Here is a 27,544-nt window from a genome sequence, read left to right on the forward strand (position 1 = left end):
GCTTCAAGCCTCTTTCCCCAACATAAGATGATGTTAGTATAAAACTCTGGCTTGAAATTCGGCGGGTGATATGCATCCCTTCAATGAATGCTAGTCCTTTCATTTTTAAATTAAATTATTGACTTTTCAACTATCTGGGTATTTTTAGTTCTCGTTTTATTTCCTCTCAATGCTGACCCTTGGTTTTGAGTTTGCAGCAGGTGAATTTTGCAGCAGTCACAGTAGATCCATGTTAGCGGCTCTCTACTCAGCAGCCTGGCTGCGAGCAGAAAAACAACAACAGGCTACTCTGTAAGGAAGGCAGCTGCATGGGTTAGCGACAACAACCACCAGGATTTCACGCATGCAGCCTTATTTTCTTGAACCAAAATGCACCTTAGACTTATAATGCGAGTGCTGGAGGGTGCTAATGTTCTCCGTGTGCTGGAGTGATACAGATAAAGGGGAAAAACAGTTTGTAAAGTAGCTGGCTTAGCACCTAGCTGTGTGCGCGTCTCTATGTTCGAGTGTCTTCCGGCAGAAGCAGCGGCAGCGGCGGTGCCATGAACAGTGGACTCCCACCTTCAGCTGCTCCGCTCGGGGGTGCCGGGATACCCTGTGTCAAGGTGAAGTTTTGCCGGTACTACGCGAAAGACAAAACCTGCTTTTACGGAGATGAATGCCAGTTCCTGCACGAAGATCCGTCCATGGGAAGCCTCTCGCTGCACGGCGGCGGCGGCAGTCCAGTCCCGTTACCCGCAGCAGGGTACTCCCTCGGTGGTACGGCGGTGACGGCTTGCCCCGGCGGTGGAGGGACCGGTGTGTCCAAGAAGAACGAAACACTGGGGCCCGCGGGCACATCTCTGGAGGGGCAGCTACTAACCAGTGAGTACTCAAGCAAGGCCTCAGACGGGTCGGCTAACTCGCGTTTCCTCATGGCCTAACGGTGTAGTGTCCAAATTTAGCCCGAGGCTTCACAAAGGCCTCTTCAGCGCTAAACTCCGTGATTAACTTTAAACCTCCAGATACTTACCCTCCGACGTGCAGTTAGCATACACTGCATATTTTGGTTTGCTTATTAATAGTTTAGTCCTCAGTTTGTCAACTTACAACATGAGCCATGTTTTTGCAGCTCACATGGAGGCCTGTTGGTGTTGTGTTGGTATGACAGCTGTATAGCTAACATCCACTAAACTAAATGAGCGTTTTTAATAGCTTTAAATAACTTTAGTATGCTCGTTTGTACAGCCAGAGAGCTGTAATAAATGTTACTAATTGTGGGGTTAGTTATTATGCAGTTAAATGTTTTTTATATCAAGTGTACTGGTGTTGGCTGCTTAATGTTTGCTATCATTAGCATATCAATGCTAACGGTACGCTGGGCATTGTTTTTGATTTCTGGTCTCGTTTTTTTTCTTAGGATAAACAAACGGCAAGTAACGAGCACTGAGGTGCAACACATAATGTGTAAAACTTTATATAATTCTTTAGATTCAAAGCCTAAAAAAGTAACTGTTAGTTTAAAAAAAAACTTTTGTTAGATGGTACACTGTGGTTTGCTCCGGTGTTGTGGCGCAAAATGTACCCCCTTGGTAGGAAGTGCTTTTAAAAAGGCGCTTGTTTTCGCCATCAGTGTTGCCACATGGGAAATGTCGAAGTATCGTACCAGCGGCTTAAAATCATCTTATTTTATTTAATGTATGTCAGAATTATTTCCTTTATTGAGCGTGGACCTGCGGCGCGTCAACACGCAGCGGGTGCCCTGGGGTCGAAAAACGGTACTTTTTTTGTATTTTTATCGTTACGTTTGTACACGTGTTCGAGACCACCTCACTCATAAACAATGGGAGCCTCAACTACTGTAGTTTACAACCGCCATACACTGCTACAGTTAAGGAAACAGCCAGAAACCAACCTTCAAGATAATCTGCTGCGAACGCTGCGGGAACTCTGCTTACTTCGTGAACCAGACCTGGAGCCCTCGGTGTTTCCTGAAGCAGGAGCCCGGGAGAGGACGCACCGCAAGCGGTGTTCCAGGAAGCACAAGCGTGGGAAGCGAGCTGGGGTCCATGTTAGGCTAAAGGCTAACCCAAGCCGGCCGGCAATACCATCAATATTCCTCTGGAATGCATGCTCTCTGGAGAACAAACTGGACTGTATTAGACTCCAGCGAACTGCCCGACGTGAGTACAGGGACTGTTGTGTTTTAGTTTTTACTGAAACATGGCTTAGCGACAACATTCCAGACAGTGCTATTCAACTGGACGGGCTAGCATCACATCGGGCTGATAGCTCCAATCCAGCTCAGTCCAGCAAATCACAAGGAGGAGTTTGTGTTTACATTAACACTGAATGGTGCAAGGACTCTGTGCTTGTTGCAGCGGACTGTTCTCCGATGGTGGAGTTTGCTGTTGTTAGATGCAGACCTTTTTATCTACCACGGGAATTCACCATCGTGTTCATAGTGGCGGTGTATCTTCTGCCCAGCGCAGACACGAAGGAAGCATTGAGTGAACTGTACAGAGCCATCAGCAAACTGCAGAACGTTCATCCAGACGGAGTCTTTATAATCGCTGGGGATTTTAATCATGCAGATCTCAAGTCTGTTCTCCCTAATTTCTACAAACATGTGGACTTTGATACAAGAGGAGCGAACACGCTGGATGTTTACACGAATGTTTTCGGTGCGTACCGGGCAGAGCCCTGCCCCGACCTCGGAGGCTCGGACCACATCTCTGTAATGCTGCTTCCAGCTTACAGAGCGCTTGTCAGGCACACCAAACCTGAACTGAAACAGGTGACAACCTGGCCAGAAGGATCCATCTCTGCTCTTCAGGATTGTTTTGAGTGCACTGACTGGGACATGTTTAGGGAGGCTGCAACATATGGCGAATGCACCGATCTAGAGGAGTACACGACTTCAGTGACTTGCTACATCAGCAAATGCATTGATGACGTCACCACCACTAGAACCATCACTATCAGAGCCAACCAGAAGCCGTGGATGACTCCAAAGGTGCATGCACTGCTGAGGGCCCGAAACTCCGCTTTCAAAGCAGGTGACCAGTCAGTCCTGAGAACAGCGAGGAACACGCTGTCCCGGGGAATCCGAGAAGCAAAGCGCGCACACGGCCAGAAAATCCACAGCCACTTCCAGAACAGCAATGACACATGGCACATGTGGCAGGGCATCCAGGCCATCACCAACTACAGGACTATACCACCTGTCTTTAACAGTGATGCCTCCCTCCCAGATGCGCTGAACGACTTCTACGCTCTGTTCGAGGCGCAGAACAACACAGTGGTGAGGAAGACCACCCGCCCACGTGACGATCAGATGCTTCATCTGATAACAGCGGATGTGAGGAAAACTCTACGCAGAGTCAACCCATGGGAAGCTACTGGACCAGACAACATTCCTGGCAGAGTACTCAGAGAATGTGCAGACCAGCTGGCAGGTGTTCTCACAGATATCTTTAACATTTTCTTGAGCAGCGCTGTCGTTCCAACATGCTTCAAGATGACCACCATCATTCCTGTGCCAAAGAATGCATCGGTGTCATGCTTCAATGACCATTGTCCCGTAGCACTCACTCCTATCATCATGAAGTGCTTCGAGAGACTCGTCATGCAGCATGCAGCAAATGGTAAATGGGCTGTACTTATGTAGCACCTTTCTATCTTATCAAGATACTCATAGCACTTTATACTACAATCTGCCCTCATTTATCCATCCACACAGCACTCTACTATATCTATACAAAGACTAATCAGTGCTTTAGATCATGTTTTTATATATTTCTAAGTTCTATTCTGTGTAACTTGTTGTTTTTATGACCTTAGCTGCTTCCTTTTCTTGATCAGGTGAAAGACGTCTTGATCTCAATGAGTTTTTATCTGGTTAAATAATAAAAATAATAATAATAAAAATAAAAAAAAACCTCAGCCACAGCTGCCCCACTACACATGGAGGACAAAACAAGTGTTTGACTTGATATAGATCTACAGCATATTAACTATATTTGAAGGTTGTGTCTTGAAGAAATAGAGAAAATCCAGCAAAGACCCGAGAGATGCATCCTCCTTTTGTTGATTATTGACCGCTCTCTAAACTCTGCATTTTAGCCAAGGTTCTAGAAAAACTGAAACTGTCAAATCAGAAAGTATTTGGACTCATTTAACATCTTACCTCTCCATCAATCTGGTTTCAGGGAACAACACGGCACAACGACTGCTTCGCTGAAGGTTTTTAATGACATTGTTGAAGCATTGGATGCTAAGGATTATTGTGTTGCACTTTTCTTAGACCCGTCTAAAGCTTTCAATACTGTGGACTATGACATCTTGTGTCATAAGCTCTCAGAAATTGGTTTCTCAGAGCACACCATTGGTTGATTTCTCTAACTCTCTTTTAGATCGGAGACAATGTGTTTAACATAATGGTACTTCCTCTAGGCATTTAACAGTCAACAATAGTGTACCACAAGGCTCAGTCTTAAGACCCATCCTCTTTACAATCTACGTAGGTAATGTAGGTCAGAGCATCCCTGATGCCTCCTTACATTTCTGTGCTGTTGCTACAGTTGTCAAGCTAAAACAGTTGCTAAGGTTTTCCAGCTTTTGACATCATCCAGTCAAATTTGTTCCGTCTCAAACTTGTCCTAAACGCCGACAAAACCAAAGGGATGTCTGTGTGTCTCCTAGTTAGCTTGCCATGGCGGGGTGCTCATCTCATCCATGAATTTTGCTGATGGGGGTGGGGGGGGGGGGGGGAACAGAGACATGTCTGAGCGCAGCTTGTACTAACAGTTTTTGAGCGGGGCGGGGGGAGTTCAACATGAGGGAAGAGGCAATGTGAGTGCTGCCTTTGGCTTTTTAGCTAGAGAGCCTGTATTTTGCGCCGCAAGCTTAGTGATATGTCAGTGCTGGGTGGGGGTGGGAGGGGCAAGTTCAGTTTGGTAGGCAGGGTGCTCAGTCCTGTAGAAGGGGTGGGGCACTCCGCCTGTATAATGGTAGGGGAAACACTGGATGTTTTTTTTCAAACAGGAAATCAGTCTTAGCAGTTCTTCCTCTGATTTTATCCTTGAATGGTGCCTCTATCGAGTTTGTCGATTCCTACAAATATTTAGGTATCTTGGTCGATTCACATCTCTTTTAAGCTCCATGTGAAAAACTTGGTAAGGAAACTGAAAGTTAAACTGGGTTTCTTTTTCAGAAATTGATCCTGTCTAACTCTGAATGCTAGGAAACACCTTGTAACTGTGACTTTCCTTCCCTCCATTGACTACGGTGACATTATTTACATGAACACCCCTACATGCACCCTGCAGATGTTAGATTCTGCCTATCATGGTGCACTAAGATTCATAACTGGCTGTAACTACCGTACCCACCACTGCACCTTGTGTTCACTGGTTAACTGGACATCATTAACTTCACTGGTACATTTTCATCTTTAAATCACCTCTCGGTCTGCTGCCTTCATACATCTCTTACATGTCACTGCGTAAGTGCAGCTACAGCGTGCGCTCTCAGGACATAATTACATGCAGTGTTCCCTCAGTGCAGACTGTACTGGGCAAAAGGGCCTTCTCCTACTCTGCTCCTGTTTCCTGGAATATCTTGACAAAAGATCTGAAGCTCTCAATCTTGACTTCTCTAAGTGGCTTTAAACATCTGTTAAGTTCCTGGGAAAAACCAATGCAGACATGTTCCTGTGTTTAGTTTTCTACATCGCCTTACAACCTAGCTTTTTTTCTTGTTACATTTTCTTTTAAATACCATTTTATTTTCACTTGCTATTCTCAATTTGTACACATTCTTTATGATTGTCTGTTGTCTTTGTTGTTCAATGTTGTCACCACTCTTTGTTAAAACTGGGTCTCTCTTGTAAATGAGTCCCCAAGGCTCAGTGGGATTAACCTGTATAAATAAAGGTTGAATGAAAATAAATGGGAGGAAAGTCGCAGTTACAAGGCGTTTCCTAGCATTCAGAGTTGGACAGGATCAATTTCTGAAAAAGAAACCCAATTTAACTTTCATTTTGCTTACCAAGTTTTCCACGTGGAGCTTAAGAGAGATACAAATCGACCAAGATACCCAAATATTTGTAGGAATCGACAAACTCAATAGGGGCACCATTCAAGGGTAAAATCAAAGGAAGAACTGCTAGGACAGACTTCCTGTTTGAAAACAGCATCCTTTTGGTTTTGTCGGCGTTTAGGACAAGTTTGAGACAGAACAAATCTGACTGGATGATGTCAAAAGCTGGAAAACCAGCAATTGCATTAGCTCGACAATAAACAACAGTATCATCACCAGCACAAAAATGTAGGTCAGAGCATCCCTTATGCATCCTTACATTTTTGTGCATTTGTACATTAGTAGATTCTAAAGAGGGTGGGTCCTAAGACTGAGCCTTGTGGTACACCATTGTTGACCATTAAATAACTAGAAGAAGTACCATTATGTTGAACGCATTGCCTCCGGTCTTAGAGATAGTTCATGAAGCAACAAGTGATGTAAGCTGAAAAGCCAATTTCTGAGAGCTTATGACACAAGATGTTATGATCCACAGTGTCAAAAGTTTAGACAAGTCTAAGAAAAGTGCAGCACAATAATCCTTAGCATCCAATGCTTCGACAACGTCATTAAAAGCCTTCAGTGAAGCAGTCGTTGTGCTGTGTTGTTTCCTGAAACCAGATTAATGGAGAGGTAAGATGTTAAATGAGTCCAAATACTTTTTGATTTGAGAGTTTTATCAGTTTTTCTAGAACCTTGGCTAAAATGCAGAGTTCAGTGATTGGTCGATAGTTGTTCAGTGAGGTGGGGTCACCTCCCTTCAGCAAAGGTAGAACAAAGGCTGTTTTCCAGGTGTCTGTAATGGAGTTTTGGCTTATGGACAGGTTAAAGATGTGGGCCACCGGAACTGTGATGATATGAGCGGCCAGCCAACATGTCCAGTCAATAAGACAAAGAGACCTTCAGAAACTCCGAAAATATACTATTCATCAAGACCACTTCAAAGATTATAAAGTTTAGCCACTTGGAAGCTAAATATAAAGAAAGGAAAGTTTTTATAGCAAACCAAGCTTTTAGGATGTGCACCTCCTAATTCTTTACAGACAAAAGTTTCAGCCACAAAAAATATTCCTTCCAAAATCAGTCCCCTAACCACATCTCCAATACTTTATGCTGGGAACAAGAGTAAGAGATTTCAAAAATAAATAATTGTAATTGTGTTTTTGATGAGAACTAATAAGCACAAGTTGGTTTGTCTCATTTGACTTTCACTCAGTTTATTTGTACTTTTTGGGAGCAAATGCAAGGGTCCATTGTTTTGTCCAATCAGTGTGGCAGTACTAACTCTTCCTACCTTTTGTCTTCCACAGTCCCAGGAATGGAGGGTCCAAGCCTGAGCGATGCCAATCTTACCAACTCTTACTTCAGCAGCAGCTTTATTGGGGTCAATGGGTTCGGAAGCCCAGCAGAGTCAAAATATTCAATGATGCAGGTACAAGCAATGCATATATGTTATCAGCAAAACTACAGCCTGCCAAAGTAATTCATTTAAAAATTCCACCAAAATGTTTTATCGCATGCATCTTTTTTTGTTTGTTTTGTATTATATCTGCAAGATTTAACTATTGTATACTTCTTAGCATGGTTAATAGATCTGTGTGAAGAAAGTTTAATATTTTATCAGGTTGTTTGAATCTTAGGTTATTAGATTGTTGTATGTAAAATATGTGAAAGGCAAACTAAGGATTTAGTCAAATTAAACAAGAATATCTTTTTGGCTCCAAGCTTCGGATGTCAACTTAATTAGCTGTGCATCAGTAAGTGTTAAGTGTGATGTTCTTTTTAAAAGCAGAAGCTTTGACTCTTTATTGGGCTGGACCTTTCAGGTTTGTGTTACCACATTGCCCAAGTGAAAACACATCAACAATGATTTTAGAGAAGCGCTTGTTTCTATCCATAAATGTGAGAAAGGTTGTAAGAACATTTCTAATCAAACCAAAGTTTTATTCTACAATCTGAAAAATACCTCACAATTTGAAAACATTCAGGGCGGTTGCTGATCTTTTCTGGAGCGAGTTTCCTGCAAAGTTCCCCTGCAGGAAGACATGTGCCCCCTTTCAAATTTAAAAACTGATCAAGTTTGGTTTGTTTAACCAATCTTGGTGAAAACCAAACAGCATATCTGCACAAACACTTTCAACTGATCAGCACGGTGGTGGAGGGCTAATGATTTGAGCTTGTTTGCAGCAACAAGACCCGAGTCTTGCTGTTTTTGTCTGACAAAAAGAAAAATATCTAAGTACACCAGCACTTCTACAATAGAAGTTGCTGGGGAAAATGATGAATAATGTGCTGTAATGACCAGGTCAAAGTCCAGCCCTCAACTCAATTGCAATACTTTTGTGGGAACTTGAGAACTGCACAAATACCACAAACCTCAATGAACTGATGCAACTTTCTAAAGAAGATTGGGCTAAAATTTGTTTGCCACAATGTAAAGAAAATAAAAAACTTTGTACCAAAGACAATTGCAAAAAGATATTGCTACTATAATGAGCTACTGACTCATGGGGTTGACTTAGTTTTTCACACGCTGTATCTATTATTTGTTAGTTTTTGTTAAGTAAACCATGACTAGTTGTAAAATGTGTTACTTTCATCGGAAGTTGTTTTAAGCATGACTTGTAAAGCCAGAGTATAGGTAAACATGGATTTTAGGAGGGGAATAAAGAACTACATGTTGTGTTCAGATATTCTTATTAAAGTGGTTGCTGAGTGAAACTCGGCTTTAAAACTCGATTTTTTTTCCATTTTTTTTACCATGTGTGATTGAGTTCATGATAGCGCATAAATGTGGTCTTTTTTTGACATTTATCATCTCAATGCTGCTGTTTTTAGCGAATGACCACCAGCAGCAGCTCTCCCAGTCTTCTCAATGATGGTGCCAAGAACTTCAGCCACAGCGCTCATGGTAAGACACACTCGTGCGATCTTGGTGTTGCAGAAAACACACATCCCTGATTGTTGAGTTATCCTTTTTCAACCCTTCACTCTCAATCCTTCTCAGATCCAGTGAACTCCCCGACAGCTTCACTGTTCAGCGATTTTGGTGCTCTTAGCATTTCTCAAAGAAGAAAGGTGAGCAGATTCAACAATGTTCTTTCTAATGTTTATTACTTTGATTTTGTACGAGCTGGCTGTTGAAACGTAAACTTAATCCTCACTTCCCTCTTTGTATCTGAGAAGAGCTGTTGATTCCTTGTCATTTTTCTACGTTGTCATCAGGCTCCAAACCCGACAGCAAGCGAGTTTATCCCCAAGGGAGCTCCTCGAATGGCCGCCATGACGCAGTCTGCTGTCCAGTCCTTCCCCTCTCCTCTCTTTGCTCATCCTGGCCTCGGGAGCTCCACAGCTGCTGCTCTGGCTCCAGGTGAGGGTTTGATTTAATTCTGTAAAGTGAACAAAACTTAACACTTTCTTCCTTACGCTGCCATTTTCATAATTAATAGGTAATACTGAATGCTTAAATATATATATATTTCACATTTATCTCTGTGTGTAGGCATGTCACTTTCTGCTGGATCATCCCCTCTTCACTCTCCAAAAATTACACCTCACACCTCCCCTGCCCCTCGTCGGCGCAGCCACACTCCAAACCCTGCCAACTACATGGTGCCCACCACAGCGTCGGACCAGGGCGGACACATTATCCAGAAAGAGACTGTTGGAGGAACAACCTACTTCTATACCGACAACACCCCAGTTCCAATGGCTGGGATGGTACGTAGGGAAGTTAGTAACGCTGATATTCCTTTTTTTAATTATCAAACAAATAAGCAGAGTTGAGATCTTAAGATGATTATAAATCTGTACGTTTATAAGATTCTGTCTGGAGCACAGGAGCACTGAGATTCATACATCAAGTTATTTTGAGGCAGCTAAGTGTTGCAGTGTGGTTATTGTATAAATGTTTATGAAACATTCACACTATTGTCATCCATTTTTCTTCTGTTCGTTTTTTGGCGCGATCTTCTTCCTGCAGTTTTGAAGCTATTTCATCAAATCGTTAATCAAAATGTTCAGCTGTTTCAGGACAATCCTGCCATGACTTTTGGTATTGGTGCAACTTTAGCTTTTAGAAATATTTAGCCTTTTCTGCCATTTTATTTCTAATAGAAAATGAATTGAGCTCATTTTACATCCTTCAAATCTTTAGCTTGGTTTACAACTTTTTACTGCTTCTTTCACATTTTGTTCTGGTTCAGCTTCTTTCAGCTTCCTTGTGCAAATTTAAATTTTTTTTCGGCTACTTTAAATTAATTTAAGCTGGGTTTTTTTCATCTGTTTTGTGCTTCTTTTAGATTCTTTCTGCTAACTAGAACATTTTTGTGCTTCTTCTAACTTCTTGCTGCTAATTTCAGCTTGTTATGCTAATTTCAGCTTATTTCTGCAGGTTTCAGCTTTTTCTGCTATTTAAGCCACTATATAGCTGTTTTATTATTTTAGCTTTTTCAACTTAGTCCACATTTTTTGCACTCATTTAAAATTTTTCCAGCCTAGTTCAGCAAAAAATGTACTTTCCCCACTTCCTTCTGGTAATTTCAACTTCTTTCTGAACTTTTAGCTGCTTTTCAGCTATTTATTTATTTATTTATTTATTTATTTTTTGCTAATTTTAGCTTTTTTCAGATAATTTCCACTTTAGTGCTCATTTATGCTTCCTTCAGACTTATTGGGCAAACATGTTCTTTCTGGTTTCTTCTGCTAATTTAAGCTTTTTCTACCTTTTTTTTTAAAGCATTTTTAGATAATTTCAGCTGTTTTCAGATAAATTCAAGTTTTTCATGGTAATTTCTGCTACTTTCAACCTAATTAATTTTTTATGGTAATTTCAGCTTTTTTGCTAGTTTCAGCTTTTCTGCTATTTCAGCTACCATTTAGCTGTTTGTATGCTAATTTTAGCCTTTTCAGCTAATTCCACATTGTTTTAGCTCATTTCAGCTATTTCCACTTCCTTCTTGAAGTGCTTCTTTCTGCCTTTTCAGCTACTTTTAAGTTATTGCTTGCTAATCTGACCTTTTTTAAACTAATTTCTTAATTTTTATGCTAAGTTCTGCTTATTTAAACCTACTTCGGCTAATGTGTTCTTTTTTGCTTTCTTCTGCTAATTAAGGCTTGTTCTTTCATTTCAGCTACAATTCAGCATGTTTATATATATTTTAGATAATTTTAGCTGTTTTTCTGCAAGTTCTTGAGTAATAAGCATTCACACAACATTTTCCCAGGAACTTCTAGTTAATATTTATGTTAACTGCATAACACTTGATTGAGTGTTTAAGCAATAGTTTTCTTTCCTCATATTTGCATCACTTTTACCATTTTAAATAGAAAAAACACATTTATTTTTGACTGCCAACATTTTAATTTCTATGTAAATAGGAAGCTACAGTATGATTTTTTTGTTTTTGTTTTATTGCAGGTGTTTCCTACCTTTCACCTGTACCCCCCCACTGCTCCTCATGTGGCTTACATGCAGCCAAAAGCCAATGCCCCGTCCTTTTTTATGGCTGACGAGCTCCGACAGGTATTTCTCAGTTGCTCCCTTCTGTTTGTATTGTATTGTCTTTCTAAATGTTGTCCTCCTTTATAAAGGGAATATCTAATATTATTTCCTAATGTTCTCCTTCAGGAGTTAATTAACAGACATCTGATAACCATGGCCCAAATTGACCACGCAGAGAACCCAGGTAAACATTTGGTAGTACAAAATGTACTATTTTACCTGTTTGTGTGCAGCAGAACAAAACTGCAAAGACATTTCAGAGTCAGAGTCAGAGTTTCTTTATTGTCATTCGCACCTCATGTGGTACATGTGGTGGAGCGAAATTATGTACACGGGGTCCCAGTTACATCCAACAATAAAATGTATAAGAAAAACAGTAATAACATCTAAGATATGAACTAAGAAAAACATCAACTAAATATACACTAAGCACTCATAACATAAAACATTGAACGTCAGCACAAACATGAACATGAGTCATGAACACATTTCTGCTGTAAATGTAAATTATATTTAAGAGGGGTGATTTTTATGGGCTTTGTGAGTCATTTTTGTTACATGCATTATTTTTTTCTTATTTGGTTGCAATTATTAAATTAGTTGTTTATTACCAGGATTATAGTGCAAGTAAAAACTAATTAAGAAGTAGGTATTTATTGTTGGTCTTGATTAAATGAATGAAAAGAGTTTTAAACTAGATGCATGTGTTATGCAAGTTATGTGAAATGTGTTTTTCAAATTGTTTTTTGACAGATGTACCATCTGAGGTGGACAGCTACCACAGCCTGTTCCCTCTTGAACCTCTTCCTCCACCCAACCGCATGCAGAAGACCAGCAACTTCAGCTACATCACCTCCTGCTACAAGGCGGTCAACAGCAAGGATGACCTGCCCTACTGCCTGAGGAGGATACACGGTAATAACATGCATTCAGCACATACAAATAAAGCTGCTTTGCCGATACATTTATTCGCATATCAGCCCTACAGGAAGCTGCAATTGCAACTATTAACAAATTCAACCAACCCTTGCATATTTTGCTCAGACCTGCAAATTTGGCCAATCACCAGAACTTTTCTGGAATTGTTTCACATCCTGTTCAAGGTGCAAACTTGTCCAGTGTCAGAAAATCACATTTGTCAATAAATATTACGGCTGATATCTGCTCAAGTCAATTTCCTGAAGTATTACATGAACGTGGTGGTAAACTGTTTTTGCAGCTCGTGCAACAGCACAGGCATAAATGGTCACGTTTCTACTGCAAAGCATTATTAACAATGGCTGAGTGTATTTGTTTTCAGTCAGCTGGGCTGGATGCCATCTTCAGTTACAGCCTGTCAGAGTGATAGTTCAGGTCATGAAAAGGTTACATAAAACACTTGGATCTAATTTTTTTTTTTTAAAGCTTCAAAACATCACAACTTTAATCAGAACTTCTATAAAAAAGTTCCTGCAGAATCAGTCATTCTGGGCCACAACAATCACACAGAAAGTTTGCAACATCCTGGAGGGACTGATGTATTGATGCGCACAGTGGATTTATGAAAGAAGCTGAAAAGGGCTGACCAAAACGATCCGTTATATTTTGTTTAAATCATAAAATTTTGATAAGTTGTGTTTAGGTGCTCACGTTTGATTTATGCTTTTAGGATTTCGCCTTGTAAACACAAAGTGCATGATGCTGGTGGACATGTGGAAGAAGATTCAGCACTCAAATGCGGTAACGCTTAGGGAGGTCTTCACCACTAAGGCCTTTGGAGACCACTGTGAGTGTGGGCTGCCTCTGCACATTGACTTTTCTCTGTGAACGGGTTTCATATTAAATTAAGGCATAATTCTCTTGTTTGGCTTCAAAGCTTTATAGTTGAGTGTACGAACCGGATTCCAAAAAAGTTGGGACACTAAACAAATTGTGAATAAAAACGGAATGCAATGATGTGGAGATGGCAAATGTCAATATTTTATTCGTAATAAAAAATAAAATGTAACATTTTAAAGGAAAAATATGTTGATTATAAATTTCACAGTGTCAACAAATCCCAAAAAAGTTGGGACAAGTAGCAATAAGTGGCTGGAAAAAGGAAATTGAGCATATAACGAACAGCTGGAAGACCAATTAACACTAATTAGGTCAATTGACAACATGATTGGGTATAAAAAGAGCTTCTCAGAGTGTCAGTGTCTCTCAGAAGCCAAGATGGTAAGAGGATCACCAATTCCACCATTGTTGCGCAGAAAAATAGTGCAGCAATACCAGAATGGTGTTACCCAGCGTAAAATAGCAAAGACTTTTAAGTTATCATCATCAAGCATGCATAACATCATCAAAAGATTCAGAGAATCTGGAACAATCGCTGTGTGTAAGGGTCAAGGCCGTAAAACTCTACTGGATGCTCGTGATCTCCGGGCCCTTAAACGTCACTGCACCTCAAACAGGAATGCCACTGTCAAGGAAATAACAGAATGGGCTCAGGAATACTTCCAGAAAGCATTGTCAGGGAAGACAATCCACCGTGCCATCTGCCGTTGCCAGCTGAAACTCTACAGTGCAAAGAGGAAGCCATTTCTAAGCAAGTTCCACAAGCTCAGACGTTTGCACTGGGCCAGGGGTCATTTAAAATGGAGTGTGGCAAAATGGAAGACTGTTCTGTGGTCAGTTGAGTCACGATTTGAAGTTCTTTATGGAACACTGGGACGCCATGTCATCCGGACCAGAGAGGACAAGGATAGCCCAAGTTGTTATCAACGCTCCGTTCAGAAGCCTGCATCACTGATGGTATGGGGTTGCATGAGCGCTTGTGGCATGGGCAGCTTGCATGTCTGGAAAGGCACCATTAATGGAGAGAACTATGTTCAGGTTCTAGAACAACATATGCTCCCATCTAGACGTCATCTCTTTCAGGGAAGACTCTGCATTTTTCAACACGATAATGCCAGACCACATTCTGCAGCAATCACAACATCATGGCTACGTAGGAGAAGGATCCGGGTACTGAAATGGCCAGCCTGCAGTCCAGATCTTTCACCTATAGAGAACATTTGGCGCATCATAAAGAGGAAGGTGCGACAAAGAAGGCCCAAGACGATTGAACAGTTAGAGACCTGTATTAGACATGAATGGGAGAGCATTCCTATTTCTAAACTTGAGAAACTGGTCTCCTCTGTCCCCAGACGTCTGTTGAGTGTTGTAAGAAGAAGGGGGGATGCCACACAGTGGTAAAAAAGGACTTGTCCCAACTTTTTTGGGATTTGTTGACGCCATGAAATTTGGAAACAACAGATTTTTCCCTTAAAATGATACATTCTCTCAGTTTAAACTTTTGATCTGTGATTTGTGTTCTATTCTGAATAAAATATTAGATGTTGGCACCTCCACGTCATTGCATTCAGTTTTTATTCACAATTTGTTTAGTGTCCCAACTTTTTTGGAATCTGGTTTGTATAAGATGGGGTAAACTTGACCTTACTACTTATTTTGTGGTGAAATTTAAAATAAATCATAAAGTTTTCTTTTGATTCTAATTGTTTTCTTTTTCCTCCCCAGCGTTGGTCTTCTCTTATGACTTCCATTCAGGTGCAGAAACAATGTTCAGCAGACATTTTAATGACCCAGCAGCAGACTCGTACTTTACCAAAAGGAAGTGGGGTGAGTTCGTCTTCCCTTCCTCCTCCTCTCTGAAATAGAACCAGCATCACCTCAGACCCCATACAACACCCGCCACTTCACACATTCAGACTTTGACTTGTTTTGCTGGTGAGGTCATGAACATGTATTTTTTTGGAATTTCTCTTTCATGTTAGTGTTGTGAGATAGAGTTCGTGTCAGACACTTATGTCAGGTTTAGTAAATAAACTTGCGGTGAATCACAAGCGTCAAGGGTCTAACTTGATGCACGCTCAATGATCCAGGTAACAACGTTAAGTCTGGTCCTCTGGACGTATTCTTCTTCTTGAAATGTTTTGTCTTTTATCCAAAAGACTTCTTCAGTTTGAGGGTTTAAAGCAGGGCTATTCAACTCAAGTGCTCAGGAGGCCACAGTTACTGAAATCCAAGAGCTCGGGCTTGAAATCCAGCAGATGTCATTAATTAAGTTTGTTTTACAGTTTAAAATCTAGTTTTATTTAAAAATGAACCCATTGGTGGGCCAAACTGAGCTCACCAGTGGGCCTGATTTGGCCCCCGGGCCGCCAGTTGAATAGCCCTGGTCTAAAGTGAGTGTTTGGAGTTTAGGTTTGACATTTGTCTCTGTGAAAGAAACTTGGGCATATGGAGGAAACTGTGGCTGAAACTGATCCTAGGCCAGGTGCTGCCTGCCTACAGGAACGACAGACGGGGGAAGCAAAACCACCGAGGCCTTCTCTGAAGCAAAGACTAATAAGAAACTTTAATGTACGAGTCGTAAGAGGAACAAACGCACAAGAGAAAAATTGTAAAGCACGAGGTGGTTTTTAATGTTTTCTGAAATGGCTTTTGGGAAACACTTCTGGCTACTTCTGGACTGCAACTGAAGTAGCTAAAATTGTTTGTTGAAACAAGCAATTACTTCTGTTACGGTCAGGGCAAAACTTATTTATAGTGCAGCACACACCCCATCACTCTGCTGCCTGAAAGTGTTGCTGGTAAGCGAGGTGATAAAAAAAAAATCACAAATGATGAACAGTTTTTTGTAACAGGGCGCTGCTTTTTGTCACGTGCATCTTGTTCATAGTTAAACGCACGTCGTACACAATAATTGTAATAAATGTAAATGAAATCTTCATCAGATGACCTCATAAAGTTCAACCTAAACGGACTAAATAGGATTCTTCTCGGTGACATTGTCTGTAAGAGGCAGCTTGTTTTGAAGATTAGAGGAAGCTCATGGCAGTTGGAGGTTGAGGCTGTGTTTTTGGGTGATAAAGTGTTTTTTTCTTTAAGGTCAACACGAACCTCCGCCGCCGCGGCAGCATGCAGGTCTGCTGCCGGAGTCTCTGATCTGGGCCTACATCGTGCAGCTCAGCTCGGCCCTGCGCACCATCCACACTGCCGGTTTGGCGTGCCGGGTCATGGACCCCAGCAAGATTCTCATCACCGGCAAGACCAGGTACAGACACAAATACCTGAGCAGAAAAAAAATACCATTCTGTATGTTTGGGTCTGTTCCTCATTAAATACTACTCGTAACCTTAAATTGCTTTGCAGAGAAAATTGTTAAATTTTTTGTAGATAGGACTTCCTGTAAAATGTGCCAAAACAAGAAGCGTATTCTCAGTCCAGGCTTCCTTTTTTCACAACCGCATGATGCGACACCTTTAAGCACGCACGCATACAAGCTAATGATGCATCTGATCTCTTATCTCTAAAGGCTACGATTAAACTGTGTCGGCGTGTTCGATGTCTTAACGTTTGACAACAGTCAAACCAATCATCTTGCCCTCATGCCACAGTACCAGGTACTTAGAAAAATATACTTTGCATGCAAAAGTACTTCATTTAGAATAACGTCAGTGCCTCACAGCTGGATCATCTCTGGTTAAAGTTTAGTTGGAACTTATCAAACTGTGGATATGTGTGTTGTTTTTTTCACTCAGCAAGCAGATCTAGTGTCGCTGGGCAAGGTTGTGCTGGCTTTGGCGTGTAATTCACTCGCTGGAATTCAAAGGGAGAACCTGCAGAAGGCCATGGAGCTGGTGTCTATAAACTACTCCTCAGACCTCAAGAACCTGATTCTGTAAGAGGGGCGGATGGAAATTAGACATTTTCAGAAGTAAATGTAAACAAACCACCTCTATAGATTGAGCGTGGATTAAAAACAAAACAGGAAATAAAGTGTTTTTGAAGTAGTGAAGTTAAAAACACATTGATTGTATTTTATGGATATTAAACGTCACGTCATAATTTCAATTTAAGGTAGATTTCAAAAGTAATTTTTAGTGCTCATTTAATCCAACTATTATGACTTAAGATAGTATTGCACAAAAAGTGGTTGAGTTTTTTATTTTTTTTTGCATTTCATAGGTTCAGCTTGTGTCGTATACATACTGAACTCAATGAAGCTCCTATTGGACAACCAAGAAGATAACTGTTTTAAATAGAGAAGTTAAAGCTTATTTTTGTAAACCACTGCTGTTGCAGGATTATGGACTCTAAAGCAGACCTGGTTTGTAAAGTTTAATGAAAAAACTAGGGCTGCACAATATTGGATTTTTGGCCGATATGCCAATATGTTAAAACTTGTTTGGCCGATACCAAAACCGATAGTTTGTTTCCTAGACCTACTTACAAAGACTACATAGCTTTCTCTGCTGTGGAATTAAAATACTACATTATTCTGCATGGTCTTGGTCAGTTTGGCCCGCTACCAAATGTAGATGCCAAAAAGGAGCTGAAAATGATGCAACACTTCAACTTAGATTTACTCAAACAGTGCAAATTTTAAAATTTTCACAAATCTGAACTCAACAGCGCACGTGACGTCATAACGTTGTGCTGGCGCTGCAGGCATCCTTGTCACTGGGTTATACAAAAACAGCGCCTTTTATATCGGTGAGTTATTTTGATGGAATGGCCGATGTCCAATATTTAACTTTATCGCTAATATCGACCGATACCATGCCGTTAATATCATGCATCCCTAGAAAAAACTGTTTGTAGGTGAAGAAATGAAGGTAAAACGGGAAGGTTATGTCTTCCTGGGAGGCTGTCTCGATGCTTGAAACACTGAATGTACCTGAGATGTAGAATGTTTTGAGTCTTCCTAAATTTTTGAAAGAAGGAGGAAGTTTTAACTAGCCCACACTAGATCCTAAATTGAATAACACCGAAAACGTTTAAACAGTTTTGAAATCTGCCGTAACAAAAAAAACAACATAAGTTTGAGTGTATATCAGTAGAAGAGCAGCAGACAGTTGATGCTGTTTTACTGTTGAGGATTAGTGATAAGTACCATTATTTGTGTGAGCTGAAACCAAAATTTGATAATTAGCTTTTTGTTTGTTTAAATATGACATTGAGAGGATTTTAATTCTCGTGTCTTAACTTCTTATAATGAACCTCATACTGAGCTTGAAACTTGTCAGTTAAATATATTGTATAAAGCACTGTGCAAAAGTCTTTAGTCAGACCTCAGACCTTAAATCTTTTGAAGACTAATAACAATCACCCAATATCATAATATTAAAAGTTGAATGTCCAGTAAAGAGCGGATTGCCACAACTAATAATGACAATAGAACGTTTGTTCAGCGCCTTTGGCTGTTTTTAATTTTTGCATTAATGCAGGTATCTGCTGACTGACCAGTCTCGCCTACGCAGTGTCAATGACATCATGCCCATGATCGGAGCCCGCTTCTATACACAGCTGGACGCATCGCAGATGAGGAATGATGTCATTGAGGAAGACCTTGCCAAGGTAATTTGAAGGATACAGTTTGTGTTGCACAGTGTGCTTGCAGCAGGCATGTGTTTACCCACACTGTTCATTTAAATGAGGTATTCTGGGATGCTGCACAAAAGTGATCTCCTTTATCGAAGAGAAGTTACACAGGATGTTTTACAGTACAGGTGCTGGTCATAAAATTAGAATATTATGAAAAAGGATTTTTTTTCAGTAATTCCATTCAAAAAGTGAAACGTATGCTATATTAATTCAGTACACACAGACTGATATATTTTTAAAATGTGTATTTCTTTTAATATTGATGATTATAACCGACAACTAATGAAAACCCCAAACTCAGTATCTCAGAAAATTAGAATATTGTGAAAAGGTTCAATATTGACGATACATAGTTCCACAGTCTAAATAGCTAATTAACTCAAAACACCTGCAAAGGTCTTTAAATGATCTCTCAGTCTAGTTCTGTAGGCTACACATTCATGGGGAAGACTGCTGACTTGACAGTTGTCCAAAATACGACCACTGACACCTTGCTCAAGGAGGGCAAGACACAAAAGGTCATTGCTAAAGAGGCTGGCTGTTCACAGCTCTGTGTCCAAGCACATTAATAGAAAGGTGAAGGGAAGGAAACGATGTGGTAGAAAAAAAGTGTATAAGGAATAGGGATAACCACACCCTGGAGAGGATGGTGAGACAAAACCCATTCCAAAATGTGGGGGATATTCACAAAGAGTGGACTGCAGCTGGAGTCAGTGCTTTAAGAACCACCATGCACAGACATATGCAAGACAAGGGGTTCAGCAGTCGCATTCCTTGTGTCAAGCAACTTTTGAACAAGAGACAGCATCAGAAGCGTCTCGCCTGGGGACTGCTGCTAAGTGGTCCAAAATTATGTTCTCTGAAAGTAAATGTTGCATTTCCTTTGGAAATCAAGGCTCCAGAGTCTGGAGGAAGAGAGGAACAGAATCCACGTTGCTTGAGTTCCAGTGTCAAGTTTCCACAGTCATGATGGTTTGGGGTACCATGTCATCTGCTGGTGTTGGTCCACTGTGTTTTCTAAGGTCCAAGGTCAACGCAGCCGTCTACCAGGAAGTTTTAGAGACTTCATGCTTCCTGCTGCTGACCAACTTTATGGAGATGCAGATTTCATTTTCCAACACAGTTTGGTACCTGCACACAGTGCCAAAGCTACCAGTACCTGGTTTGAGGACCATGGTATCCCTGTTCTTAATTGGCCAGCAAACTCACCTGACCTTAACCCCATAGAAAATATGATGTATTGTGAAGAGGAAGATGTGATACATCAGACCGAACAATTCAGAAGAGCTGAAGGCCACAATCAGAGCAACCTGGGCTCTCGTAACACCTGAGCAGTGCTCAGACTGATCAACTCCATGTCACGCCGCATTGCTGCAGTAATCCAGGCAAAAGGAGCAACAACTAAGTATTGAGTCCTGTACATGCTCATACTTTTCATGTTCATACTTTTCAGTTGGCCAACATTTCTAAAAATCCTTTTTTTTAAAAATTGGTCTTAAGTAATATTCAAATTTTCTGAGATACTGAATTTGGGGTTTTCATTAATTGTCAGTTATAATCATCAACATAAAAAAAATAAACATTTGAAATTTATCAGTCTGTGTATATGTGGATGTAATATACAAGATTCACTTCTTGAATTGAATTACTGAAATAAATGAACTTTTTCATGATATTCTAATTTTATGACCGGCACCTGTATATTATAGGACCTGTAGACTGGTCTTAAATTTAGTTTTCTCAAGTTCTAGTGTGAATGTGTGAAATGACAGACACGGCACCAGCATTTTCTTATCTGTCATGCATCAACTTCTTTTTTTCATCCTTTGCTGTAATACACCTACACAAGAAGTGTGCAGTGGCAGGTTTTTTTTTTTTTTTTTTTGTTGTTTTTTTACATCTGTCTGCAAATTATTCAAATGTTGTTTCTATAAGATGCTAAGCTTGTCTTAGTTAATACAAATACCCAGTTAAAATGGTTGTAACAGCAGCATCATTAGAAATGTGCACAAAGAACAAACAGTCAGCAGGTGTCTGTGATGGCGGGACAGCTTTGCATTTCTCCATGGGTTAAATGCAGAGAACTAACTTTGTCATATGGGAACATACAATGATGACAGCACACAGCACGTTACACACCCAAAAATATATAAATATTACATTCCTTAAAAAAGGACTTCTATCAAGTATTCTAAAATATAATAAAAATAAAGGGTAATTTAAGAGGAAATAAAGTTTCTTACTATTGAACTGATTTTAGTCATGAATTCTCATTTAGATGAACTCCAACAGTGGCGATGGTGGTAGAGTTGCAAAAGCTGAATGCGTGCAGCTCAAAAACTTGACTTTGTTTTCTGTAACTACAGACAGGATCGTGAAATCTGATCGACATCAAACGTGAACATTTGAAAAAGACTGTTTTAACCCTTTAACTTTCTGACTATTCATGTTCCTCAGGGGGAAAATCAGCCACCTTACTTATAACTGCTTAAAAATATTAGTTTTAAATAAAAAAGACAACAAGTTCAACGGGCAGTTAATGTTCAATCCACACTGGTAAAACAGTTTGAACCCTGCTCCAATGCTGCGAGCTTTGCTGCCCTTCCACTTGGTCTCTTGGACACATAAAACGTCTACCTTCCTTCTCTGCATCATGTCAGCCAGCTCTCTACCTTTGCCCGTCGTTGTTCCCACATTTAGAGTTGCCACCCTCAGTCTTACATTCTTGACGCTGCTCTTCTTCCTCTGTCTCCTGTCACGTTTCCCTCCTCGTAGCCTTTGACTAACAGCTGCACAATTTCCGCCAGCACCCTGTTTATCAACAGCACCGGTGGCGGTCGTTGTTAACCCGGTCCTCGACCGATCCAGTATGGTTTCGCTTTGATGAACTCGCATTATAGTTTTGGCAGAAGTGTTTTAAGTCGGATGCTCTTCCTGACACGACCCATACCAGGCTTGGGACCAGCAGCACCAGAGGTACACTGGCTTGTGCTCCCTAGTGGCGGTTTCTTTAACAGGACTGTATCCAAATGACATCATGACACTTCTTTTAAATGTGACCGTGGTGAACAAATAAGTCTTTTAAATGATGACTAATTATTGAATGAAAAGAAGATGTGTCCATTTAATTAAGTTAAAGAGAAAGTATTTGACATGATGAGTAGATTGTTTTGAGGCATCTATTTAAGGAGATGGGTGGAAGTTTAAAACCACTCTGACAAGTCCTACGTTTCTATTCGAAGAAGCGAAGCAGGACTGGTTGATGATGATGATTTTCACTTTGCTCAACAGTGCAGAAAGCGTTTGACAGGGTGAGACAGGCAGAGAGGAGGAAGAGAAAAGCGAGGCAGGAGTAATTTATATCTGCAGAGACCAAGGTGAGCCATGACCTGCTGCGTTAGTCCCTGGAAGCTTTCCACCAATATTCAGCTCGGTATCTAGCTTTAACACAAGTTTCATGACGACTTAACTGTTAACCTCGGAGAAGATCTCAGAAGCAGATTTAGCAAATCTTCCACTTGAGCTTTATTACTTTTTAGCTCTGACCTCAAGGTAATATCCTGAATCTCTGTACCAAATTTCATAAGGATTCATTTAGGCATTTTTGCGCAAAACCTTTTTTTGGGGGGATTTATAGCGCCCCTTACGGCTCAGGGTTTATCAGAATTTGTCCACTAGCTCAAAATTAGCTCCTAACAAATAAGACATTCGTCCTATCAGCCATTATTGTTTAAAATATAGACATACCATATTTTTCGGTTATAAGGCACATTAAACAAAACAAAACCACCACAGGAACACTTCCTGCTTTTTTTTTTTTTTTTTTTTTTTTTTTGTGAGCTGTGTAACCACATAAAATGGGTTCGAGGTCAGTAAGCACAACCAGAATTAATACAGTGCCTTGTGAAAGTATTCGCCCCCCTTGAACTTTTCAACCTTTTGCCACATTTCAGGCTTCAAACATAAAGATATAAAATTTGAATTTTTTGTGAAGAATCAACAACAAGTGGGACACAATCGTGAAGTGGAATGAAATTTATTTGATGTGTCAAACATTTTTAACAAATAAAAAACAGAAAAGGGGGGCGTGCAATATTATTGGGCCCCTTTACTTTCAGTGCAGCAAACTCACTCCAGAAGTTCAGTGAGGATCTATGAATGATCCAATGTTGTCCAAATGACTAATGAAGATAAATAGAATCCACCTGTGTGTAATCAAGTCTCTGTATAAATGCACCTGCTCTGTGATAGTCTCAGGGTTCTGTTCAAAGCGCAGAGAGCATCATGAAGACCAAGGAACACACCAGGCAGGTCCGAGATACTGTTGTGGAGAAGTTTAAAGCCGGATTTGGATACAAAAAGATTTTCCAAGCTTTAAACATCCCAAGGAGCTCTGTGCAAGCAATCATATTGAAATGGAAGGAGTATCAGACCACTGCAAATCTACCAAGACCCGACCGTCCCTCTAAACTTTCATCTGGAACAAGGAGAAGACTGATCAGAGATGCAGCCAAGAGGCCCATGATCACTCTGGATGAACTGCAGAGATCTACAGCTGAGGTGGGAGAGTCTGTCCATAGGACAACAATCAGTCGTACACTGCACAAATCTGGCCTTTATGGAAGAGTGGCGAGAAGAAAGCCATTTCTCAAAGATATCCATAAAAAGTGTTGTTTAAAGTTTGTTACAAGCACCTGGGAGACACCAAACATGTGGAAGAAGGTGCTCTGGTCACATGAAACCAAAATCCAACTGCTTGGCCACAATGCAAAACGATATGTTTGGCGTAAAAGCAACACAGCTCATCACCCTGAACACTATCCTCACTGTCAAACATGGTGGTGGCAGCATCATGGTTTGGGCCTGCTTTTCATCAGCAGGAACAGGGAAGATGGTCAGAATTGATGGGAAGATGGATGGGGCCAAATACAGGACCAGTCTGGAAGAAAACCTGTTTGAGTCTGCAAGAGACCTGAGACTGAGACGGAGATTTATCTTCCAACAAGACAATGATCTAAAACATAAAGCCACATCTACAATGGAATGGTTCACAAATAAACGTATCCAGGTGTTGGAATGGCCAAGTCAAAGTCCAGACCTGAATCCAATCGAGAATCTGTGGAAAGAGCTGAAGACTGCTGTTCACAAACGCTCTCCATCCAACCTCACTGAGCTCGAGCTGTTTTGCAAAGAAGAATTGGCAGAATTTCAGTGTCTCCATGTGCAAAACTGATAGAGACAAACCCCAAGAGACTTCAGCTGGAACTGCAGCAAAAGGCAGCGCTACAAAGTATTAACGCAAGGGGGCCGAATAATATTGCACGCCACACTTTTCAGTTTTTTATTTGTTAAAAAAGTTTGACACGTCCAATAAATTTCATTCCACTTCTCGATTGTGTCCCACTTGTTGTCGATTCTTCATAAAAAAATAAAATTTTACATCTTTATGTTTGAAGCCTGAAATGTGGCAAAAGGTTGAAGAGTTCAAGGAGGCCAAATACTTTCGCAAGGCACTGTACATAAGGCACACTGTTGATTTTTGAGAATATTAAATGATTTTAAGTGTGCCTTATAGTCTGAAAAATATGGCAACTTGTGCATTTTGTAAAATAATGACATATTTTCTGACAACCTGTAGTCAACATGCTATCTAGATTTAATTTGTTGAGTTTCATGGTGATTGACCTTGGAACTTTCAAAAGTTTCAAGAGTATTTCTTTGAGCCTGAAGTCGTAGTTGGCGCCATATCATACCAAAGTTCTTTGGGATTCGTGCTGCAAGATGATTTTTGACTTATGGAAGAAAATAAGAATAAAAAAACATAAAAATTCACAGTGTTCCATGCTCCGCTGTATAACCAGTATAAACTAGATCACATCAGCTTTTCTTTACATTAAGAACGTCTTGATTTATCTTGATCATTTCTGAGTGAAGCTGTCGGGGTTCAGAGGAAGTGTCCTTTGCTTTGACGCCTTGTTTGAACAAATAATCACTTTTTAAAATGTTTTTGTTGCATCACATTATTGCTTGCCACAGCTGTTGTTTTGCATTTTGAGTTTGCAATGGTGCAACTCCAGTATAATTTCTTCCAGTATATGGCGTGTAAAATTCTCTTTTTTTGATATTTGATCAGATAAAGATGTTTATGACTGACCGTACAGTGACACAGTTGTTTTTGTTTTTGCAGGAGGTACAAAATGGTCGTCTCTTCCGCCTGCTCGCCAAGCTGGGCACCATCAACGAGCGTCCAGAGTGAGTCATGCGGCTCCCGTTCAAGGTCGGAGTCTTTTGTGAGGTGGTTTTGTGTTTCTGTTGCCACTCCGCTCTCTTTGTTTTGTCAAAATCAGGTTTCAAAAGGACCCGGCGTGGTCGGAGACGGGCGACCGCTACCTGCTGAAGCTTTTCCGGGATCACCTGTTCCACCAGGTGTCGGAAGCGGGGGCGCCCTGGATCGACCTCAGCCACATTGTTTCCTGCCTCAACAAAGTCAGTCAAGTCTTTGAGAAACCAACAGCATGCAGTAAATGATAGATGTGTGGAAGCTTAACTGGTGTCCTCAGAGATGAAGAATCTTCTCCATGTTGTTTTGAATTTAAACTCAGAAATATGAACTTCTGTAATGACTAACTTAATTTCACGCTTTTTTTTTTTTTTCACCTATTTTGTTCCTCATTGTACCGAGGCCCTTTTAAGTGTTACTTCTTGTACTTGACAAATATGTCACAATCAGACGAATGAACCCTGTGACCGTACAAAAGTTTATACGGTCAAAGACCTCAGCTTTTTGGTGACTATCTCAGAACGTGACCACTTTTTGACAAAAGTGCTTCATTTCCTTACGATTTCTTGCAGTAGCTCATGATTCAATCCGTTGTTTGTTTACTCAGCTGGACGCGGGCGTTCCTGAGAAGATCAGCCTGGTTTCTCGGGACGAGAAAAGCGTCCTGGTTGTTACCTACTCGGACCTGAAGCGCTGCTTCGACAGCACCTTCCAGGAGCTGCAGGCTGCTGCCGCCGGCTCTCTGTAGCGCCCTTCTTGGGCCCAGGGTGGGACTGTCCGCACCTGGAGCACGCAATTGCACTACAGCGGAGGAGCAGGCTCACGTATGACATCAGCACACAGCAAAAAGGCAGCAAGGCAGGGCTTTGTGGACCTCAGTCACATACACTGACCCCTGTCCACCAGGAAGGCTTTTCTAAAGTGTATTTTTCTTTGTTTTTCTAAACCCTGCAGCTGAAAATGCAAAACAAAAAGAAAAAGAGAGAGACAGTTAAAGAAGCTGTGATAAACAACTGTTTTGTTTTTTTTTCTAAATTTGGGGAACAAAAGGAGAGACGACGAGGTTTTGAACTGTTTTCCTTGATTTTATTGTTTATTTCTACAGCTGGGGTTTGTTTTTCTGAGGAGGATGCACTAAGGTTTTAATTTTTCTGTCCAATTTCTTTACTTTTATGAAATTGTGTGAGTGGCCTACAGGGTGCACAGAGAGCTGAAGTCTCACACACACACGTGCGCGCGCAGGCAGAAACGCCAACTTAAAGAAAAGAAAATCCAGCTTTCTGTTGACCAGGTTTCTCTGCCGGTTGGAGATCACACCCTTTTCATTCTTACGCACTCGGAGACGGGACCTGTGGTGCGGTGGGCCGGCGCCTGTTTCACAAATCGGGCCGGCCCACCTCTGCCTCGTTTGTTGGTCCCCTTCGTGAAAGGACAAACCACTGGGGGTGGGTGGAAGGGTTTTTAAAACTGGAAGACAAAAGGATTTTTGACGTTTTGTGCAGGAGATTAAGGCTCATATTTTGTGAGTGGGTAGGCTTGGACTCGGGACCAGGTTCTGTGGAGGGGGGGTGGGGGGGTTCTGTTTGTACTGAGGAACCGTTGTCTTCTCTGTTTCTTATGCAGCGACCACCGTTTGGTTAATGGACACTTGTGACATCAGCTGCTCAAAAGGTTTCAGGTCAGCACTTGTGGAGCCTCAGCTGCCTCTTTGTAATATGTCCTTCATTGCCGCCCCCCCCCCCCCCACCCTCTTTTTCTTTTCCTCTTTTCATCCTGTCATCCCAAACTTCACTTCCTGTCAGAGAAAAAGTGAAACTTTGTGACTTTTTACCAGCTGCTTTTTCTCTTCGCTCAACTTTGTGCAGAAATGCACGACGGGACACGGGAGGGGCCGGTCGAGTTTTTCCGCACTTTTGCTCTTTTAAATATCTGTGGACCAATCCCAACAGTGGTTTTAGGTTAAATAAAGGGGGGGGGGGTATTGTAATTTGTTTTATTTGACTTTTTAAGATCATGAAAAGGACACTCGAGTGGCGCAGGCTCTTGCGTTCACCTCGAATCGCTTGGATTTCTCTCAGGATGACAAGAAGAAGCTGGAGGGTCTCGTGATTGAATGTTTTTGGCTCCGCCCCCCTAACACACACTTTTTTTAGGCAGATTGATGAGCTTCACTGGAGTGGGCAAGACATCTTCAGATGGAGGTTTTAAGAGATCATGTTGCCCTGAAGAACAGATCTTTCTCTTAAGTTGTAAAAAAAAAATCTATTTTTTTATCTAGTCCAAAT

General features: G+C 41.0%; 1 protein-coding gene across 1 annotated transcript; it reads left to right on the forward strand.

Annotated features, from left to right (window-relative positions):
- Positions 1-263: 263 nt before the first annotated feature.
- On the forward strand, positions 264-26,757 carry pan3 (poly(A) specific ribonuclease subunit PAN3). Its single transcript, XM_037693853.1, has 18 exons — positions 264-864; positions 7,371-7,492; positions 8,899-8,971; positions 9,068-9,138; positions 9,286-9,430; positions 9,563-9,780; positions 11,480-11,584; positions 11,690-11,747; positions 12,317-12,478; positions 13,212-13,328; positions 15,107-15,208; positions 16,481-16,646; positions 16,908-16,995; positions 17,134-17,273; positions 18,823-18,952; positions 25,167-25,231; positions 25,327-25,465; positions 25,867-26,757. The coding sequence occupies exons 1-18, from the start codon at positions 543-545 to the stop codon at positions 26,005-26,007; spliced, it is 2,364 nt and encodes a 787-aa protein (XP_037549781.1). The 5' UTR covers positions 264-542; the 3' UTR covers positions 26,008-26,757.
- Positions 26,758-27,544: the final 787 nt, after the last annotated feature.

The sequence above is a fragment of the Nematolebias whitei genome, chromosome 20 (genome assembly GCF_014905685.2).
Source record: "Nematolebias whitei isolate Nwh7 chromosome 20, NemWhi1, whole genome shotgun sequence".
NCBI classification, from domain to species: Eukaryota; Metazoa; Chordata; class Actinopteri; order Cyprinodontiformes; family Rivulidae; genus Nematolebias; species Nematolebias whitei.

Coding starts and splice junctions, on each gene's coding strand:
- pan3 (XM_037693853.1), top strand. CDS start 543: ATGAACAGTGGACTCCCACCTTCAGCTGCTCCGCTCGGGGGTGCCGGG. Junction 11,748..12,316: donor TGACCACGCAGAGAACCCAG/GTAAACATTTGG, acceptor GTTTTTTGACAG/ATGTACCATCTGAGGTGGAC. Junction 16,996..17,133: donor CCCTCATGCCACAGTACCAG/GTACTTAGAAAA, acceptor TTTTTCACTCAG/CAAGCAGATCTAGTGTCGCT.